Below are 22,928 nucleotides of genomic sequence, written 5' to 3' on the forward strand. Positions count from 1 at the left end.
GCCTTCCGCAGCCTGATGTCGGCAGCCGTCCCGCGTTACACAGTCCCCAGCCGCCACTATTTTTCAAGGTGTGCCGTGCCCGCCTTACACCAACATGTGTCCCGTAACATCACACGTACCCTGACCAACACAGTTACTGGGAAAGTCCACTTAACCACGGACACATGGACAAGTGGAATCGGCCAGGGACGTTACATTTCCCTGACGGCACACTCAGTGAACGTTGTGGAGGCCGGGAGCGAGTCGTACCCTGCGATGGGACAGCTGCTACCGACGCCAAGGATTGCGGGCCCTACATCGATCAGGGTTTCTGCCAGCACCTACATTAGTGTCTCCAACCCCCACTTCTCCTCCTCCACCTCCGAATTATTTACGTGCAGCAGCAGTCAGTCATCAGTTGGTAGCTGGAAGCAGTGTAGCACTGCAGTGGGGAAGCGTCAACAGGCCGTGCTGAAGCTGATATGCTTAGGGGACAAACAGCACACCGCCACAGAGCACACCGCCACAGTCGCCACTCAACCTACAACCAGGCATGGTTGTGTGTGATAATGGCCGTAACTTGGTGGCGACTTTAGAGCTCGGCAAGCTCACACACACATCCCATGCCTAGCCCACGTCTTAAACTTAGTGGTTCAGCGGTTTCTCCAAACCTACCCCAATTTGCCTGAGCTACTGGTGACGGTGCGCCGCGAGTGTGCACATTTCCACAAGTCATAGACAGCTTCAGCTGGTCTGTCAACACTGCAGCAGCGCTTTAACTTGCCAGCTCACCGGCTGTTGTGCAACGAGAGCACGCTCTGGAACTACACGTTCCACATGTTGGCCAGGCTTTGTGAGCAGCAGAGGGCAGTAGTGAATACCAGCTGCAACATGGTCGTCGCCTTTCCAGTCAACTTCCACTAATCAGAAGCGAGGAGTGGGCATGGATGTCTGACCTCTGTGAGGTTTTAAGAAACTTTGAGGAATCAACACAGATAATGATCGTCGATAACGCTATTATCAGCGTAACCATCCCACTTCTGTGTCTACTGAAACGCTCACTGCTCACAATTAAGGACAACGCTTTGCATGTGGAAGAGGTAGAAATGGAGGAAAGAAGGACATTACACAGGGTGATAGCCAGACCATCCTCAGTCCATCTTCTCAGTGCAAATTGGACGATGAAGAGGAGGAGGAGCAGGAGACGGTTGCCTCTGCTACAGAGTGTAGTATCCATGGAAGTTTATTTCCATCTTTTCAGCGTGGGTGGGCAGAAGAGGATGAGGAGATTGAGAGTGATCCTCCTGATGATGACAGCGAAGTTTTGCCTGTTGGTACTCTGGCACACATGGCTGACTTCATGTTAGGCTGCCTTTCCCACACCCGCGCGTTATACGCATTTTAGACAACACGGATTGCTGGTTGTTCGCCCCCTTCTCGACCCCCGCTACAAAGAGAACTTCTCATCTCTCATTCCTCAGTGGAGAGGACGAGCAAAATGGTGCAATACCAGAAGGTCCTTGTTGAAAAATGCTCCAAAATTTCCATCTGACAACACTGGAGGCAGAGTCCGTAGCTCCTTGGCCAACCGAGGGGAGACAAGGGGAACACACAGCAGTTCCAACAAAGGCAGAGCAACACTCTCCAAGGCCTGAGACAGTTTCATGACACCCCGCCAGCACCCTCACCCTGATGCGCGGCCAAGTGTCACAAGGATGGAAAAGTTTTGGAAGATGGTGAAAGAGTACGTAGCAGACAGTGTCAGCGTCCTCAATGATCCCTCAGTGCCTCACAACTACTGGGTGGCACAAACTGGAGCTCTACGCCTTGGAGGTGCTGGCCTGCCCTGCTGCCAGCGTTTTGTCTGAGTGGGTATTTAGTGCTGTTGGTGGCATTATAACAGATAAGCGCATCTGCCTGTCAACTGAAAATGCTGACAGGTTGACTCTTATAAACATGAACAAGGCCTGATTTTCCCCAGACTTCTTGACTCCACCAGAGGAAAGCTGATGAACAAAGGCACTTTAAATGTGTTGTTTAATGTACTCAATACACTGTATTCCCATGTACCCCTTCCACCACAAAAAAGGGTTTATGGTTAAATCTTTCTTTTCTCATCCTCCTGCTCCTCTTCCATCATATCAACATGCTTATTCGTTGCATATAATGCCCTCACATATATGCCCTCGCATCTAATTTTTTTACAGGATCTGGTCACCTGCAGGCCCTCGCATATAATTTTTTAGAGGGTTATCTCACCTGCAGGCCCTCGCATATAATGTTTTATAGGGTCAGTTCAACTGCAGGCCCTTGCATATAATGTTTTACAGGGTCAGCTCACCTGCAGGCTCTCACATATAATGTTTTACAGGGTCAGCTCACCTGCAGGCCCTCTCATATAATGTTTTACAGGGTCAGCTCACCTGCAGGCCCTCACATATATTTTTTTACAGGGTCATCTCACCTACAGGCCCTCGCATATAATGTTTTACAGGATCAGCTCATCTGCAGGCCCTCACATATATTTTTTTACAGGGTCAGCTCGCCTGCAGGCCCTCGCATATAATATTTTACAGGGTTAGCTCGCCTCCAGGCCCTCGCATATAATGTTTTACAGGGTCAACTGCAGGCCCTCACATTTAATGTTTCACAGGGTCAGCTCACCTGCAGGCCCTTGCATATAATGTTTTACAGGGTCAGCTTACTGGCAGGCCCTCGCATATAATGTTTTACAGGGTCAGCTCACCTGCAGGCCCGCACCTACAATCTTTTACAGGGTCAGCTCACCTTCTGATGACAACAGCGAAGTCTTGCCTGTTGGTACTCTGGAACACATGGCTGACTTCATGTTAGGCTGCCTTTCCCACGACCCGTGCGTTATATGCATTTTAGAAAACACGGATTACTGGTTGTTCACCCTTCTCGACCCCCGCTACAAAGAGAACTTCTCATCTCTCATTCCTCTGGTGGAGAGGACAAGCAAAACAGTGCTATACCAGAAGGTCCTTGTTGAAAAATTGCTCCAAAGTTGATAGGGCAGACGTCCTTTCTGGTGCTGGAGCTTTTTCTATCTTGTGCATTACTTCTGAGGACTGGCTTGAGTCCGCCCCGTGCACCGTCATACAGGATAAGAAGGTGAGCTGGCTGTAACTTTTCTACTTCAATTTACATTTAGCAGCATGGAGAATAAGAGGGAAAAATTTCTATTGAGAGACTTATCGGAGGAAGTAATTAGCATGCTCATGGCAAAAAAAATCTTGACTGTCAAAATATATTCCAGAGTATGGAAGATCTTTGTTAAATGGTCTAATCAGAGAAGCCTACCTGTGGACTCACCATCATCAATCTTACAATTCTTACAGGAAGGTTTTCAAAAACATCTCAAGCCTAATACTCTGAGAGTTAATTTTTTTCTAAACTAAGTCCTCCTTTTCATAGACCTGTTCCATCATGGGATCTTTCATCAGTCCTTAAACATCTGTCTCATCCTCCTTTTGAACCCTTGGAAAATGTGGACTTGAAGTATCTCTCTCATAAAGTCCTTTTTTTAGTTGCTATTACCTCTGCAAAAAGGATTAGTGAGCTACAAGCTTTATCTCATAAAGAGCCATAATTAAATATACTTTCAGACTGCGTTATCTTAAGAACAATGCCAGGATTTTTAGCCAAAGTACCTACAAAATCCAATATAAATCATGAACTAGTTCTTCCTGTTTTTTCTTCACAGGATTCTTTTTCCTTATCTCCTCATCCACTGGCTGTAAGAAGGGCAATTATGGTATATCTAGAGAGAACCAAGGTGCATAGATCTTCTGAAACATTGTTTCTTCAATTTGCCACCAAATCCTTGGGTAATAAAGCCTCAAAGTCAACAGTTGCACGTTGTTTTACTAGAGAAACGATAAAAGAGTGCTATATTTTGGAGGGATTAGACTCACCTCTAGAAGTAAGGGCCCATTCTACAAGATCAACAGCTGCCTCATGGACGGATGTTGGTCGTGTACCACAAAATCAGATTTGAAATTCAGCAACTTGGTCATCTCCTTCTACCTTTGCTACAATACACATTACAGGCTAGACGTTTTGTCTGCTGATGCCTCGGTTTTTGGAAAGAAAGTGCTTGAATTGGCGGTGAACAGTTAGAGCCCTCTCTATTTTTTCTTATTGCTTTGGTTTCCCATGGTGCTGCCGTAGAACGATCAGTAAGTGGTAAATTTACTTACATGAAATTTTCATTTCCTGGAGTCCGTAAGCAGCACATATTACCTCCCATTGAAGTGTTATTGCTTCATAAAAATACATATGTGCTATGGTGTAATCCCTCTTTATAGGTGAAGGGGGTCAGTAATCCGAAAGGTTAATTAATTGTTCACTGCTCGTTAATGTGTCTCTTCTATTAAACCTAGTTAAGGGGATATTAATGCATGGTGCTGCCTACGGACTCCAGGAAAGTAAATTTACCACTTAACAGGTGCCCATAAATCTATGACACAACCAGATATTCTCTTCACAGAAAGGCTGGACAGGAAAGAGTGAGGGTAAGGCTTTTTTCACATTAGCGTTAGGATTGTACTAACACTAGCACACATGTGCCACCAGAAGTCCGCTCCGGCCCTATTCACTATAATGGGGACGGGTCGGATAGACGGCCGGACAAAAACCACAGGAATTCCGGCGGCATATACGTGTCCTAGCGTTAGTACGGATCCGGCAGGCTGTACCCATGTCGGAACAGCCTGCCGGACAATCCTAACGCTAATGTGAAAGAAGCCTAAGAGCAAATACACTGCTCAAAAAAATAAAGGGAACACAAAAATAACACATCCTAGATCTAAATTAGTTAAATATTCTTCTGAAATACTTTGTTCTTTACATAGTTGAATGTGCTGACAACAAAATCACACAAAAATGTAAAAATGGAAATCAAATTTTTCAACCCATGGAGGTCTGGATTTGGAGTCACACTCAAAATTAAAGTGGAAAAACACACTACAGGCTGATCCAACTTTGATGTAATGTCCTTAAAACAAGTCAAAATGAGGCTCAGTAGTGTGTGTGGCCTCCACGTGCCTGTATGACCTCCCTACAACGCCTGTGCATGCTCCTGATGAAGTGGCAGACGGTCTCCTGAGGGATCTCCTCCCAGACCTGGACTAAAGCATCTGCCAACTCCCGGACAGTCTGTGGTGCAACGTGACGTTGGTGGATAGAGCGAGACATGATGCCCCAGATGTGCTCAATTGGATTCAGGTCTGGGGAACGGGCGGGCCAGTCCATAGCATCAATGCCTTCGTCTTGCAGGAACTGCTGACACACTCCAGCCACATGAGGTCTAGCATTGTCTTGCATTAGGAGGAACCCAGGGCCAACCGAACCAGCATATGGTCTCACAAGGGGTCTGAGGATCTCATCTCGGTACCTAATGGCAGTCAGGCTACCTCTGGCGAGCACATGGAGGGCTGTGCGGCCCTCCAAAGAAATGCCACCCAACACCATTACTGACCCAATGCCAAAACGGTCATGCTGGAGGATGTTGCAGGCAGCAGAACATTCTCCACGGCGTCTCCAGACTCTGTCACGTCTGTCACATGTGCTCAGTGTGAACCTGCTTTCATCTGTGAAGAGCACAGGGCGCCAGTGGCGAATTTTCCAATCTTGGTGTTCTCTGGCAAATGCATGGTGTTGGGCTGTAAGCACAACCCCCACCTGTGGACGTCGGGCCCTCATATCACCCTCATGGAGTCTGTTTCTGACCGTTTGAGCAGACACATGCACATTTGTGGCCTGCTGGAGGTCATTTTGCAGGGCTCTGGCAGTGCTCCTCCTGTTCCTCCTTGCACAAAGGTGGAGGTAGCAGTCCTGCTGCTGGGTTGTTGCCCTCCTACGGCCTCCTCCACGTCTCCTGATGTACTGGCCTGTCTCCTGGTAGCGCCTCCATGCTCTGGACACTACGCTGACAGACACAGCAAACCTTCTTGCCACAGCTCGCATTGATGTGCCATCCTGGATAAGCTGCACTACCTGAGCCACTTGTGTGGGTTGTAGGATCCGTCTCATGACCAAAACATCAGCCAGGAAGCATAGGAGCTGAGAAGTGGTCTGTAGTCACCACCTGCAGAACCACTCCTTTATTGGGGGGTCTTGCTAATTGCCTATAATTTCCACCTGTTGTCTATCCCATTTGCACAACAGCATGTGAAATTGATTGTCACTCAGTGTTGCTTCCTAAGTGGACAGTTTGATTTCACAGAAGTGTGATTGACTTGGAGTTACATCGTGTTGTTTAAGTGTTCCCTTTATTTTTTCGAGCAGTGCATATTAACCTCTACCGCGTCACTTCAGACGGAGTGTAGTCATTAGCCTGCTGGCACTGATATCCTGTCATATACTGTATGCACATAGACAGCGACCGGAAATCTCTGCTGAATCTCTGCTCGCTGCTGTGGTCGCAAACCAACCTTCTGATGTGATGTGGTGTCCTAATAGTTCTGAAGTTGAGTGAGCCGGCTCGAGGTCAAGACACAGAGACACATGCAATATGTGTTTCTCATAATGGCCTTTTTTATTGTAATGAGCAGTGCACGTATTTATACACAGACAAATGCAATAAAACTGTCCTAGTGTAGACAAGCTTTGAGTTACTATGTTTGGTTTGAGATAAGAAAATGAATGGTCAGTGAGGGTGGATTAGGGGCCCACCATGGACTTTGTACTCCTGCCTTCCAAGGCTAAATCCCCCTCTTATGTAAGTGCAGGTTATATATAGATTTAAAATGAATACATCTACAAAATGCTTTCCCTCACACTGCTGTGAGCGTCTATGGATGATATGTGTGTCCCTGCTGAGCTCACTGATACCAGAAAGCAGCGGTTACCACCTCTCCATCACGTATCATGTGCAAATAGAAAGCAGCAGTTAAAAAGTAACCATGGCTTTCTATATGCACAGGGTGTGTGATGGAGAGGCGGTAACCATTGCTTTCTATATGCAGAGGGTGTGTTATGGAGAGGCAGTAACCCCAGCTTTTTATATGCACAAGGTCTGGAAGAAGAGTGCAAAATGAAAAAACCCAGGCCTCATCCTCCCAAAATGTAGGTAGCAGCACCAGCCATGCATCCAGTAGTAGTAGTAGGACACAGTTCGCCTTGGCTCCCGAAAGGTGCAACATTATTATTGAGGGCAAAGATGAGATTTTGAACGGGGTGGCTCACTCCTCCTCTCAGTCACAGCAGGATGACATGGAGGTGACTTCTGAGCCTGACACTGTGCCTTAAAGCCAAGGGTCATATCATTCCTCCTGCTCCTCCTTTGTAACCCCAGGGAAGCCTTTCAGTTGAATCCTGTGACCACTGCCTTCTCCTAGTTGGAGGCCTTCTCTTTTCCTAAGAATAGGCAGCAAAACCCAGCACGCTCCACTGAGGATAGTCTAAAGAGTCACCCTGGTGATGAGTTGTGCAAGAACAGTCAGCATTATTTCTCCCACAAATAAAGCCATCCCTGCCTTCTAGTCTCATGTGGAGGAGAACGTGGGCCACTCCTTGCAGTTCTCACTTCAGCAAGGTGCATGCCAAGGTGGACAACCTGGAGCAGCTGTTGTTTGCAGGGACCGTACAAGTCTGCCCCTGCCCTTGGGGTTAAGCCCAAAGTCAAGCTGGTTGGTTGACACAGTGGGTGGCTGAATTGTAACAGAAATCAACTATTAAAGACCTTCACAAAGGCAAATCTCCTGGCCCTGGTGACTACAGGAATTTGTACAGTGCTGATAGAACAATTTACTGGTCCTCTACGGCAAAACTACAACTCCCAGCATGCCCGGACATCCTTTGGCTGTGCGGGCATGCTGGGAGGTGTAGTTTTGCAACAGCTAGAGGCACACTGGTTGGGAAACACTGCTCTAGGGAGCTATTACTAAAACGTCCTTTGCAAAGGTTTGATAGCAGATTCTTAAAGAAAAAATTCAAGTGTTTTCCTTCATAGTCGTTGATATGAAACTAACTAATAGATTGCCTTCCCTGATTCTTAATATAATCAGTACATCCCAGGTAGGATTTGCTGGGGGATGAATGGCTCTTACATCCCCATAGTCCGGATGGCTCTAGACCGGGCCTCACACTGTCCAGGTGAGTATTCCACATTACTAGCACAAAGAAAGAGTTTAATAATATCAGGAGGAGCTGGCTGGGGAAGGTTCAAGACAAGATTTGTGTTAGGAGTAGTTTCAGAGTGTTCGCCTCAGACCTATATGAAAATCCTACAGCCCAAATCCATACTCAAGGCTTTCTTTTAGAAACATTTATGACCAAGGTGATAACTCCCCTTACTATGTAATATAGCCTTCAAACCACAGGTACTTAGCACAGATTTGAACTATACCACATTTGTAAAGTGTTGACATGTGCATTGCACACCCATCTGTTAATCACTATACTGGAGTATTCAGTGCTCATCCTACTGGGGGCACTGAGCTATATAGATGCTCGCTGTTTATCACAAAGGGAAAGCTCTAAGCAAGAAATTTTTTGAACACTCTGGCTCTCTCATATCCGTGTAACAAGAGCCTGCCAAGGACTGGTCAGAGCCAAGTGTTGACTTACTTTATATGCTTTTATATGAGATAACTGTTGCTGTATCTGCATGTTCCTTTTATATCACTGCTGTTCTTCAGTAAGCCATTTATTCACTTAGCCATTGTTTAAGCCTATTTATTCCCGTATCTCAGAATCCACAATAAGACAGTAGCTACAGAAATTATTGAGTCTAGAGAAGAGATACATGGAACAACACAAATACTTTGACAAATTAAACCATTTTATTGTTAAATATTAATCAAGGACAAAAATGGCCCAGTCTATGACAATACACTCAATGGTTTGGCTTAGAAAACCTTGGGAAACACTGAACACAACTTAAAGGGAACCTGTCACCATTAAAATGCATATTTATCGGCAGGCACCATGTTATAGAGCAAGAGGCGCTGAGCTGATTGATATATAGTTTTATGGGAAAAGATTCAGTAAAACATGTAATTTATGAGTCTATATTCCTGCTCATTATGGGCTTTGAAGTCAAGAAACCTGTCCTATCAGTGATTGACAGCTAGCTCTGTATACAGAGTCATAGAGGGCAGGCTGGACTTCACAGCCCAGAATGAGCAGGAATTCAAATGAATGAAATACAAGTTCTACTTAATATTTTCCCACAAAATATCAATCTTCTCAGCTCCTCCTCCTCTATAACATGCTGCCTGCAGCTCACACACCATGTTCAACGTGACAGGTTCCCTTTAAGGTGGGAGCTCATGAATCAAGTCAGAGCAGTAGACGATCACACAGGATTTCACTTTTAACGTTATCTTCAATATTATTAAAGCAGCATTGTTTTTTAATTCTTATTTTAGACATTTATGATATACCTGAGATAGGGGACCCACCCCTTGAGTTCTGCACCTATCTCTAATATGGGGGTCCACTGGCCTTGTCCCACTGGCTACCACATCCAAGCTGAAAATCTGGTCTGGTTTACGAAAACAGCCAAACTCCCTGCATTACTGTTTCTGTGATGCCCATAGAAGTGAATGTGAGGTAAAGATACAGCATAGTGCAGTAATCCTGACTATATCTGTAACCAGGCCTCCTCTCAGCCTGTGGATATGTCATAAATGTCCGAGATGAGAAAACCGATTTAACTGTAAGATTTAAAATACAGGATTTATCAAATGATTTCTAAAAAACGTCATGAGGCATCAGTAGATGTTTTATATCCAATTGTACAACCTGAAATGGTAACTGTAAATCACCCAAAGAAATGTTATTTGGCTAGATTATCACCATAAAGCCGTATAACTGTGCTGCTCTTGTGCAATTACATTTTATATGATTTTTGTTCTAGTATTATTCCCAAACAGCCGGGGATTGGTGTTTTATTGAGAGATAATCGAAAAAATATATAATTTTTTATTTAAAAAATTGAAAAATGCATATTACAAAAAATAATAATAAAGTATGGTCTAATCATTATTTAACAAGCACAAACGAAATGAGTGGGCCACCTACCGGCCAGTACTTATCTGACATACAAAATAATAATAAGGCTGAATTCACACTTTAGCTATTTGGTCAGTTATTGTGAGCAAAAACCAGTAGCGAAGCCTCCACAGATATCAGGTGAAATGATTCGCACCTCTTCTGTGTTTTTGACCCGCACCTGGTTTTGAAACACATATATGAGCATCACTTGGTCACTGACTTCATGTTGGCATTATTCAGGAGTTAATTAACAGATGTGACATCACAAGCGATTCCCACCACCGATATATTACTCAGCTCCAGTATCTAGATAAGTTTACCATTAAATCGCAGAAATGTACATATGTTGCCATGTAGCCCCGTTATTTCTGTTATGTCTGTGAATACCAGAGTTTAAAGTTCTTTTTTTTTTTGTATTGTAGCATTTCCCATATTCAAAACACCTTATAAAGTTTCTTCTGAACTCATGAGCTTTGGTATTTGATTTCCGTACTAAAAGTTTTCCACATATAAAACATCAAAATGGCTTCTCTCTTGTGTGAATTCTCTGATGCCTCTTAAGTATGAAGTTAGTAGTAAAACATTTGCCACATTCTGAGCATGAAAACGGCTTCTCTCCTGTGTGACTTCTCTCATGCTTCTTAAGTATGCATTTAGTAATAAAACATTTCCCACATTCTGAGCATGAAAACTGCTTCTCTCCTGTGTGATATCTTTGATGTGCAACAAAATATATTTTATCTTTAAAACATTTCCCACACTCTGAACATGAATATGGCTTCCCTGCTATATGACTTCTCAAATGGGAAACAAGTTGTTCTTTCTTTCTAAAACATTTCCCACATTCTGAACATAAATACGGCTTTTCTCCTGTGTGACTTCTCTCATGTGTAATAAGATATGATTTATCACTAAAACATTTCTTACATATTGAACACGAATATGGCTTCTCTCCTGTGTGAACTCTCTTATGGGAAACAAGATGTGATTTCCATTTAAAACATTTTCCACATTCTGAACATAAGTAAGGCTTCTCTTCTGAGTGGATTCTCTCATGTGCAATAAGATATTCTTTATGTGTAAAGCATTTCCCACATTCTGAACAAGAATACAACTTATCCCCTGTATGAGATTTCTGATGTCTAACAACATATGATTTCCTTGTAAAATATTTCCCACATTCTGAACATGAATATGGTTTCTCTCCTGTGTGACTTCTCACATGGAAAACAAGTTGTGCTTTCTGTGTAAAACATTTCCCACATTCTGAACATGAATATGGTTTCTCTCCTGTGTGACATCTTTCATGTGTAACAAGTTGTGAAGTAGTGTTAAAACATCTCCCACATTCTGAACATGGATATAGCTTCTCTCCTGTGTGAGTTCTCTCATGTCTAACAAGAACTGATTTATTTGCAAAGCATTTCCCACATTCTGAACATGAATAAGGCTTCTCTCCTGTGTGAATTCTCTCATGGGAAACAAGACTTGATCGCTGTGTAAAACATCTCCCACATTCTGTACATAAATACGGTTTCTCTCCTGTGTGACATCTCTCATGGACAACAAGATTTGATTTTGTGGTAAAACATTTCCTACATTCTGAACATGGATACAGCTTATTTCCTGTGTGATAGCTCTCATGTCTAATGAGATCTGATTTATTTGTAAAGCACTTCCCACATTCTGAACATGAATATGGCTGCAATACCGTGCGATTCCTCTGATGTGTATCAAGAAGTGAAATATCTGTAAAATTTTCTGAATATAAATATGGTTGTTCTCCTGCGTGACGTCTCTTATGTTTAACAAGATGTGATTTATCTGTAAAAGATTTCCCACAAGTGGAACATGAATACAACTTCTCTCCTGTGTGAATTCCTCTGTGTGTAGAAGCTCTCTCATAATTAGGGGTATTATATGACAGATCTGTATTGTGAAGTCCTGGATATAGTTTAACGGTAGTGAGGTTTTCCCCTGGAAAGTGCAGCATGATATCTTCTTCTTCTACATTATAATTTAGTGATGACATGAAGTTTCCCTCAGAATTCTCACTGGGATTTGCTGTGAAGGTAAAAATTGGAATTTGTGGGTTTTTTTTGCCAACCACCGAACAGACAAATTTATAACATTCCTATTAGGCTGGAAGTGGATCCAGCAGGAACTAAAGGTTCATTCACTTTGGATCCACCACTTTTTTCCCCAAACATGACTCAGAAATATGAAAAACCCAACCATGTCTGGCAATCAAGCCCGCCTTCTGCCAATACATGTTCCGAGGCCTGCCACAGCAAAGATTCTATTAATCTCATATACGCTGCAATGTTAAATCATTACAGTATATGGAAGAAGTGATCAGATGAAACTCAAACCATTAGGCCTCATTCTCATTTCCATGTCCATGAATTCAGCCTGAGATGTGTGCTTTACCTCATGACACATTATCTTGTTAAATGTAGACTATGGCCCTACTCAGATTGTCTATTAAATACATCTTAGACCTGATGAGACCGGTGTAATTACTTTGAAACTCCAGGTCAGCCTGTATAATCCTTTTTTGAACATTTTCTTGTTCAATATTAAAATGGGCATATTATGACTATGGCCACAGAATGTGAGTTCTCAGTAGTCCTCTAGTCACAAGCTAATCTTAGTCTCTGTCCACCTATAGCTTAATGGACAAGCTAGAGCAGGGGGAATGGAATAAAACTGGATCTTCTTACACCAGCCTAAATAGTTATCCCCGCTGGTGTACGATGTGCCAGAATAATTAAGAAGTAATGATTTTGGGGCATCTTAGTTCTGTGCAGCTGAGAAAAAAAACTACTGCTGTCAGGAAGATGGAGTAGATTTCAGGTCTAATGTTTGCCAGTTTTCTGCTGCACATGTTGTTAAATGAATTGGGCAGCAGAGATGTTGGTGCAGGGGAAACAGGAGGCGCCACTGAGTGACTGCAGGTCTGAGACAGGCCGGAGAGAGCCTTAAGCCTAGGACTACACTTGTTGCGACAACCCCCCCCCCCCCCCCCCTTGCACGGCCAGGATCGCTGAGTAGCGGTGATCCCATAGAAATGAATGGGATCACCAAGGCAGTCGCAAGAAATCCAACAGCTACTCAGCGATACTGGCAGGGACAGGTGTCGCACGACCAGTGTAGCCCTGGCCTAAGGGGGTTATAAAAGTGTAGCTGAGTAGCAACTACCTACCTCAGAGACAGACCCACTGCGGCCGGCTCCTGGAGGAGAATTACTCCAGCAGAAAACCTCCTGAGATCCTTCAGGTGAATGGAGCTTATTAATATGTCTGACTTATAAGGCAAATGCAGGGACCTAACTTGATGTGTAAAGAGTAAGTTGTGGAGCTCCTCCATTACATGTCACTGCACACACGTGTATACACTGCACATGACGGCTCTTACCTTGTGATATAAGAGGCTGGTGCTCCTCCATTACATGTCACTGCACACACGTGTATACACTGCACATGACGGCTCTTACCTTGTGATATAAGAGGCTGGTGCTCCTCCATTACATGTCACTGCACACACGTGTATACACTGCACATGACGGCTCTTACCTTGTGATATAAGAGGCCGGTGCTCCTCCATTACATGTCACTGCACACACGTGTATACACTGCACATGACGGCTCTTACCTTGTGATATAAGAGGCTGGTGCTCCTCCATTACATGTCACTGCACACACGTGTATACACTGCACATGACGGCTCTTACCTTGTGATATAAGAGGCTGGTGCTCCTCCATTACATGTCACTGCACACACGTGTATACACTGCACATGACGGGTCTTACCTTGTGATATAAGAGGCTGGTGCTCCTCCATTACATGTCACTGCACACACGTGTACACACTGCACATGACGGGTCTTACCTTGTGATATAAGAGGCTGGTGCTCCTCCATTACATGTCACTGCACACACGTGTATACACTGCACATGACGGCTCTTACCTTGTGATATAAGAGGCTGGTGCTCCTCCATTACATGTCACTGCACACACGTGTACACACTGCACATGACGGGTCTTACCCTGTGATATAAGAGGCTGGTGCTCCTCCATTACATGTCACTGCACACACGTGTATACACTGCACATGACGGCTCTTACCTTGTGATATACGAGGCTGGTGCTCCTCCATTACATGTCACTGCACACACGTGTATACACTGCACATGACGGCTCTTACCCTGTGATATAAGAGGCCGGTGCTCCTCCATTACATGTCACTGCACACACGTGTATACAGGGAGTGCAGAATTATTAGGCAAGTTGTATTTTTGAGGATTAATTTTATTATTGAACAACAACCATGTTCTCAATGAACCCAAAAAACTCATTAATATCAAAGCTGAATATTTTTGGAAGTAGTTTTTAGTTTGTTTTTAGTTTTAGCTATTTTAGGGGGATATCTGTGTGTGCAGGTGACTATTACTGTGCATAATTATTAGGCAACTTAACAAAAAACAAATATATACCCATTTCAATTATTTATTTTTACCAGTGAAACCAATATAGCATCTCAACATTCACAAATATACATTTCTGACATTCAAAAACAAAACAAAAACAAATCAGTGACCAATATAGCCACCTTTCTTTGCAAGGACACTCAAAAGCCTGCCATCCATGGATTCTGTCAGTGTTTTGATCTGTTCACCATCAACATTGCGTGCAGCAGCAACCACAGCCTCCCAGACACTGTTCAGAGAGGTGTACTGTTTTCCCTCCTTGTAAATCTCACATTTGATGATGGACCACAGGTTCTCAATGGGGTTCAGATCAGGTGAACAAGGAGGCCATGTCATTAGATTTTCTTCTTCTATACCCTTTCTTGCCAGCCACGCTGTGGAGTACTTGGACGCGTGTGATGGAGCATTGTCCTGCATGAAAATCATGTTTTTCTTGAAGGATGCAGACTTCTTCCTGTACCACTGCTTGAAGAAGGTGTGTTCCAGAAACTGGCAGTAGGCTCTGGGGGTTGAGCTAGACTCCATCCTCAACCCGAAAAGGCCCCACAAGCTCATCTTTGATGATACCAGCCCAAACCAGTACTCCACCTCCACCTTGCTGGCGTCTGAGTCGGACTGGAGCTCTCTGCCCTTTACCAATCCAGCCACGGGCCCATCCATCTGGCCCATCAAGACTCACTCTCATTTCATCAGTCCATAAAGCCTTAGAAAAATCAGTCTTGAGATATTTCTTGGCCCAGTCTTGACGTTTCAGCTTGTGTGTCTTGTTCAGTGGTGGTCGTCTTTCAGCCTTTCTTACCTTGGCCATGTCTCTGAGTATTGCACACCTTGTGCTTTTGGGCACTCCAGTGATGTTGCAGCTCTGAAATATGGCCAAACTGGTGGCAAGTGGCATCTTGGCAGCTGCACGCTTGACTTTTCTCAGTTCATGGGCAGTTATTTTGCGCCTTGGTTTTTCCACACGCTTCTTGCGACCCTGTTGACTATTTTGAATGAAACGCTTGATTGTTCGATGATCACGCTTCAGAAGCTTTGCAATTTTAAGAGTGCTGCATCCCTCTGCAAGATATCTCACTATTTTTGACTTTTCTGAGCCTGTCAAGTCCTTCTTTTGGCCCATTTTGCCAAAGGAAAGGAAGTTGCCTAATAATTATGCACACCTGATATAGGGTGTTGATGTCATTAGACCACACCCCTTCTCATTACAGAGATGCACATCACCTAATATGCTTAATTGGTAGTAGGCTTTCGAGCCTATACAGCTTGGAGTAAGACAACATGCATAAAGAGGATGATGTGGTCAAAATACTCATTTGCCTAATAATTCTGTACAGGGTGTACACTGCACATGACGGCTCTTACCTTGTGATATAAGAGGCTGGTGCTCCTCCATTACATGTCACTGCACACACGTGTACACACTGCACATGACGTCTCTTACCTTGTGATATAAGAGGCTGGTGCTCCTCCATTACATGTCACTGCACACACGTGTATACACTGCACATGACGGCTCTTACCCTGTGATATAAGAGGCTGGTGCTCCTCCATTACATGTCACTGCACACACGTGTATACACTGCACATGACGGCTCTTACCCTGTGATATAAGAGGCTGGTGCTCCTCCATTACATGTCACTGCACACACGTGTATACACTGCACATGACGGCTCTTACCTTGTGATATAAGAGGCTGGTGCTCCTCCATCACATGTCACTGCACACACGTGTACACACTGCACATGACGGCTCTTACCTTGTGATATAAGAGGCTGGTGCTCCTCCATTACATGTCACTGCACACACGTGTATACACTGCACATGACGGCTCTTACCGTGTGATATAAGAGGCTGGTGCTCCTCCATTACATGTCACTGCACACACGTGTATACACTGCACATGACAGGTCTTACCCTGTGATATATGAGGCTGGTGCTCCTCCATTACATGTCACTGCACACACGTGTATACATTGCACATGACGGGTCTTACCTTGTGATATAAGAGGCTGGTGCTCCTCCATTACATGTCACTGCACACACGTGTATACACTGCACATGACGGCTCTTACCTTGCGATATAAGAGGCTGGTGCTCCTCCATTACATGTCACTGCACACACGTGTATACACTGCACATGACGGCTCTTACCTTGTGATATAAGAGGCTGGTGCTCCTCCATCATGGCCTCCTTGTACAGATCCTTGTGTCCTTCTATATACTCCCACTCCTCCATGGAGAAATAGACAGTGACGTCCTGACACCTTATAGGAACCTGACAACACAATGACACCGTCATCACCCGGACCCCTCCAGTGCTGTTACTGGAGAATTTCCCAGCATTCCCAGCAGTGTCACCTCTCCAGTCAGCAGCTCCATCATCTTGTGGGTGAGTTCTAGGATCTTCTGCTCATGTATCAGGGGGGGAGGGGGAGGCTCTGTGATGGGGTGAGGGGTCCTGCTCCGCCCTCCTGACTCCTGGAGATGGATGATGGGAGTCACACAGTCCCCCGATGTCTTCTTCACTATTGTGTACTCCTGTGGATGGAGAGAGACACTTAGGGAATAAACCCTTCAGGGTCCATGTGCTCTCCTCCGGCCCTCTCCTCCTGGTACAACGTGCCTACTTACCTTCTCATGGCTCCTACAACATGACTATTGGTCACTGGTCACATGACACATCACTCACCATACTGGGGGCTGATCTTCAGGTTCTCCATCACTTGGAAGGTCTGGAGGCCGTTCTCCAGGACCCTGGACTCTTCCTATCACTTCCTATGATGGATTCTCCTTCCCGATGTCTGACTTGTTACAGAATACAATAAAGAGGAGAGAAATCTAGAAAAGTTTACCTCTCCGCTCAGCAGGGAGATGATCTCCAAGGTGAGGTCTAATATTCTTCTGCTGATCTCCTTACTGTCCATCCTTGGTGGCTCATTCAGGAGAAGGGGAGAGAACTGGAGAAGGGTCGTATTGATGGTTTTCTTCATCTTCCCTACAAAAAACAGGAATAAAGGTTAATCAGTGAGTCCCATGTCCCGGATAATGAGGACGAGAAAAAGTAAAACTCATCCCCATAACTCAGACCCTCAAAAAGCTGCACTGATGGGAAAACCCTGAGCTCGGTGTGTATCTAAGCTCCGGGCAGTGCAGTGTGTGGAGGCAGAAGACTCTGAGCTCTGTATGTATCTAAGATATTACAGACGGAAACCAGAACTATTTTTCTTACACATCTTTAGTTCCCCAGCTTTCCATGGTGCAGAACAGGGGCGGGGCGGGCACAGTGCCTAATAATATCAGTCAGTGGGGATACACAGCCCCCCTCCCACCCCCCAGTTTCCCACAGACCTCACCATTACTGATTACTATCAGAAGTCATCAGTGATCCCTCAGTGACCTGCACCAAGAAGTAACACCACAGTCAGGTGCAATACTAGGATGTAACCACCAGAGGGCAGCCTGATACTGGAAAACCAGCACATACAGCCAGAGGTTACTGGAGTCACTGCCCGATAAATTAATATATTTAACCCCTTAATGACCGCTGATACGGGACTCCTAAGGCGGTCATTAATGGGCTTTTTTCTAGGCCACTGTGTTTCTAAGATGGACTAGAATACGCGCTGCAAGGGTCTCCTGTGCAGGACAGAGCGGGGGCTGGGCTCTCACATGACAGCCAGGCTCCAGCTCTAACGGCCCGAGTCAGCAGAAACACTGATCCACGTCCTCCATTACATGTCACTGCACACACGTGTATACACTGCACATGACGGCTCTTACCTTGTGATATAAGAGGCTGGTGCTCCTCCATTACATGTCACTGCACACACGTGTATACACTGCACATGACGGCTCTTACCCTGTGATATAAGAGGCTGGTGTCCTCCATTACATGTCACTGCACACACGTGTACACACTGCACATGACGGCTCTTACCCTGTGATATAAGAGGCTGGTGCTCCTCCATTACATGTCACTGCACACACGTGTATACACTGCACATGACGGGTCTTACCTTGTGATATAAGAGGCTGGTGCTCCTCCATTACATCTCACTGCACACACGTGTATACACTGCACATGACGGCTCTTACCTTGTGATATAAGAGGCTGGTGCTCCTCCATTACATGTCACTGCACACACGTGTACACACTGCACATGACGGCTCTTACCTTGTGATATAAGAGGCTGGTGCTCCTCCATTACATGTCACTGCACACACGTGTACACACTGCACATGACGGCTCTTACCTTGTGATATAAGAGGCTGGTGCTCCTCCATTACATGTCACTGCACACACGTGTATACACTGCACATGACGGCTCTTACCTTGTGATATAAGAGGCTGGTGCTCCTCCATTACATGTCACTGCACACACGTGTATACACTGCACATGACGGCTCTTACCTTGTGATATAAGAGGCTGGAGCTCCTCCATTACATGTCACTGCACACACGTGTATACACTGCACATGACGGCTCTTACCTTGTGATATAAGAGGCTGGTGCTCCTCCATTACATGTCACTGCACACACGTGTATACACTGCACATGACGGCTCTTACCCTGTGATATAAGAGGCTGGTGCTCCTCCATTACATGTCACTGCACACACGTGGATACACTGCACATGACGGCTCTTACCCTGTGATATAAGAGGCTGGTGCTCCTCCATTACATGTCACTGCACACACGTGTATACACTGCACATGACGGCTCTTACCTTGTGATATAAGAGGCTGGTGCTCCTCCATTACATGTCACTGCACACACGTGTATACACTGCACATGACGGCTCTTACCCTGTGATATAAGAGGTCGGTGCTCCTCCATTACATGTCACTGCACACACGTGTATACACTGCACATAACGGCTCTTACCTTGTGATATAAGAGGCTGGTGCTCCTCCATTACATGTCACTGCACACACGTGTATACACTGCACATGACGGCTCTTACCTTGTGATATAAGAGGCCGGTGCTCCTCCATTACATGTCACTGCACACACGTGTATACACTGCACATGACGGCTCTTACCTTGTGATATAAGAGGCTGGTGCTCCTCCATTACATGTCACTGCACACACGTGTACACACTGCACATGACGGCTCTTACCTTGTGATATAAGAGGCTGGTGCTCCTCCATTACATGTCACTGCACACACGTGTACACACTGCACATGACGGCTCTTACCTTGTGATATAAGAGGCTGGTGCTCCTCCATTACATGTCACTGCACACACGTGTATACACGGCACATGACGGCTCTTACCTTGTGATATAAGAGACTGGTGCTCCTCCATTACATGTCACTGCACACACGTGTATACACTGCACATGACGGGTCTTACCTTGTGATATAAGAGGCTGGTGCTCCTCCATTACATGTCACTGCACACACGTGTATACACTGCACATGACAGCTCTTACCTTGTGATATAAGAGGCTGGTGCTCCTCCATTACATGTCACTGCACACACGTGTATACACTGCACATGACGGCTCTTACCTTGTGATATAAGAGGCTGGTGCTCCTCCATTACATGTCACTGCACACACGTGTACACACTGCACATGACGGCTCTTACCTTGTGATATAAGAGGCTGGTGCTCCTCCATTACATATCACTGCACACACGTGTATACACTGCACATGACGGCTCTTACCTTGTGATATAAGAGGCTGGTGCTCCTCCATTACATGTCACTGCACACACGTGTATACACTGCACATGACGGCTCTTACCCTGTGATATAAGAGGCTGGTGCTCCTCCATTACATGTCACTGCACACACGTGTATACACTGCACATGACGGCTCTTACCCTGTGATATAAGAGGCTGGTGCTCCTCCATTACATGTCACTGCACACACGTGTATACACTGCACATGACGGCTCTTACCCTGTGATATAAGAGGCTGGTGCTCCTCCATTACATGTCACTGCACACACGTGTATACACTGCACATGACGGGTCTTACCTTGTGATATAAGAGGCTGGTGCTCCTCCATTACATGTCACTGCACACACGTGTATACACTGCACATGACGGCTCTTACCTTGTGATATAAGAGGCTGGTGCTCCTCCATTACATATCACTGCACACACGTGTATACACTGCACATGACGGCTGTTACCCTGTGATATAAGAGGCTGGTGTTCCTCCATTACATGTCACTGCACACACGTGTATACACTGCACATGACGGCTCTTACCCTGTGATATAAGAGGCTGGTGCTCCTCCATTACATGTCACTGCACACACGTGTATACACTGCACATGACGGGTCTTACCTTGTGATATAAGAGGCTGGTGCTCCTCCATCATGGCCTCCTTGTACAGGTCCTTGTGTCCTTCTATATACTCCCACTCCTCCATGGAGAAATAGACAGTGACATCCTGACACCTTAGAGGAACCTGACAACACAATGACACCGTCATCACCCAGACCCCTCCAGTGCTGTTACTGGAGAATTTCCCAGCATTCCCAGCAGTGTCACCTCTCCAGTCAGCAGCTCCATCATCTTGTGGGTGAGCTCTAGGATCTTCTGCTCATGTATCAGGGGGTGAGGGGGAGGCTCTGTGATGGGGGGAGGGGTCCTGCTCCGCCCTCCTGACTCCTGGAGATGGATGATGGGAGTCACACAGTCCCCCGATGTCTTCTTCACTATTGTGTACTCCTGTGGATGGAGAGAGACACTTAGGGAATAAACCCTTCAGGGGCCATGCACTCTCCTCCGGCCCTCTCCTCCTGGTACAACGTGCCTACTTACCTTCTCATGGCTCCTACAACATGACTATTGGTCACTGGTCACATGACACATCACTCACCATACTGGGGGCTGATCTTCAGGTTCTCCATCACTTGGAAGGTCTGGAGGCCGTTCTCCAGGACCCTGGACTCTTCCTATCACTTCCTATGATGGATTCTCCTTCCCGATGTCTGACTTGTTACAGAATACAATAAAGAGGAGAGAAATCTAGAAAAGTTTACCTCTCCGCTCAGCAGGGAGATGATCTCCAAGGTGAGGTCTAATATTCTTCTGCTGATCTCCTTCCTGTCCATCCTTGGTGGTCGTTCAGGAGAAGAGGAGAGAACTGGAGGAGCTGGAGGCTTCTAGTACTGCAGGCGCCTTTATGAGAAGAGGAGAAGAAATCATCCAGGGGACAAGACCAGATGTCACCTCCAGAACCGCACTTCCTGAGCCTGGAGGGGCCCCGCTTCTCACAGCCCCCACCACATGGATTCCAGGGGCCCCAACATGGAGATCTCTGGTGGCTCCACAGGAGATAAATGTCTGATAGATGCAGGTCCCACCTCTGGGCTGTGCTCAGCTGTGTCCACAACTCCTAGAGAAGAGACTGGAGAGAGCTGAGCTCAGGCCGGGCCCTGCTCCATTCATTCTCCTCCTGGAGGCAGGGGCCCCTCACCAGGACAGTCAGGGGCCAGCCAATGATGACAACCCCCACTATCCCCACTACCCCTCCCCCATCATACTAAGCTGAGGAGCAGAGAAGGATTCCTTGTGTGTAATGGAGGAGAATCTGCAGAGGTGACATGTCTGAGCTCTCCACCACACTGTCTCCTCACAGCTCATCTTACCTGCAGGCTGGAGGAATGGCTGATACCAGAGAGAACAAGAGCCCTGACTACCGACCAGGACCTGCCCAGTATCTGCTGCACTGCCAGAGCTGAAGGACCTGGGGTGACCTCACCGTCATGTGATCAGTGCAGGGGGCGGGGCTCAACAGTGGAGAGAGGGGGTGGTGAAGGACCTGGGGTGACCTCACCGTCATGTGATCAGTGCAGGGGGCGGGGCTCAACAGTGGAGAAGATAAGATAAGGAGAGGTGTGAAGGACCTGGGGTGAGGTCGCCTTCATGTGATCAGTGACTCCACTGCTGAGCCCCGCCCCGCCCCTTGCAGTGATCACATGACGGTGAGGTCACCGCAGGTCCTTCAGCTCCACATTGGCAGCACTGACATCAGTTCGCAGCATATGGTATAAAGGCATGAACATCAAACCTACATACAGAACAGGGGGGGAGGGATGGACATCTCTGAAGGTCGGGCCATCAATTCCTAATACAAGGATTCTCTCCTTCACACAATAAAGCTTAGTCTCAGGATTGTGTCACATACTTAGATTTACTCCAGGAACTCCACATCTCTGCGAACTTAGAGAAGGAATGCCCGGCTCTCACTAAAGTTTTCTCATATATATATAAGAGGAAATATTTCCGCTAGGTGGGGAATATTTGGAGATTTCCATTTCTGGGTAATCGCCAGTTTAGTTGACAAGAAGAGGTTTCCCAAAACCACATGGAAATTTCGGGGAATACCATCAATATCGATCATAAGTAAAACTAATGATGGTGAAGGGGTCAGCTGGTAGCCTAGCAGATCAGGCAAGAGAGA

The 22,928-nt window shown here is 45.9% G+C and overlaps 1 protein-coding gene across 2 annotated transcripts; it reads right to left on the minus strand.

Annotated features, from left to right (window-relative positions):
* Nucleotides 1-9,179: 9,179 nt before the first annotated feature.
* On the minus strand, nt 9,180-20,860 carry LOC120992077 (zinc finger protein OZF-like). 2 transcript variants are annotated; one of them, XM_040420825.1, is made up of 2 exons: nt 20,804-20,860; nt 9,180-12,069 (listed from the first exon to the last, which is right to left on the minus strand). In XM_040420825.1, exons 1-2 carry the CDS (start codon nt 20,835-20,837, stop codon nt 10,523-10,525), a joined length of 1,581 nt encoding a protein of 526 aa, XP_040276759.1. In that variant the 5' UTR covers nt 20,838-20,860; the 3' UTR covers nt 9,180-10,522. The 2 variants fall into 2 exon arrangements, with proteins under 2 accessions (XP_040276759.1, XP_040276758.1); XM_040420824.1 differs by lacking the exon at nt 20,804-20,860 and adding an exon at nt 16,648-16,692.
* Nucleotides 20,861-22,928: the final 2,068 nt, after the last annotated feature.

Source organism: Bufo bufo, chromosome 2 (genome assembly GCF_905171765.1).
Source record: "Bufo bufo chromosome 2, aBufBuf1.1, whole genome shotgun sequence".
NCBI lineage: Eukaryota > Metazoa > Chordata > Amphibia > Anura > Bufonidae > Bufo > Bufo bufo.

What these genes read in the sequence shown, in the direction of transcription:
- LOC120992077 (XM_040420825.1), bottom strand. Translation starts at nt 20,837, where the DNA reads ATGATGGAGGAGCACCAGCCTCTTATATCACAAG. An exon ending in CCAGCCTCTTATATCACAAG is followed by an intron (nt 12,070 to 20,803) that starts GTAAGACCCGTC and finishes TTACCTTCACAG; the next exon opens with CAAATCCCAGTGAGAATTCT.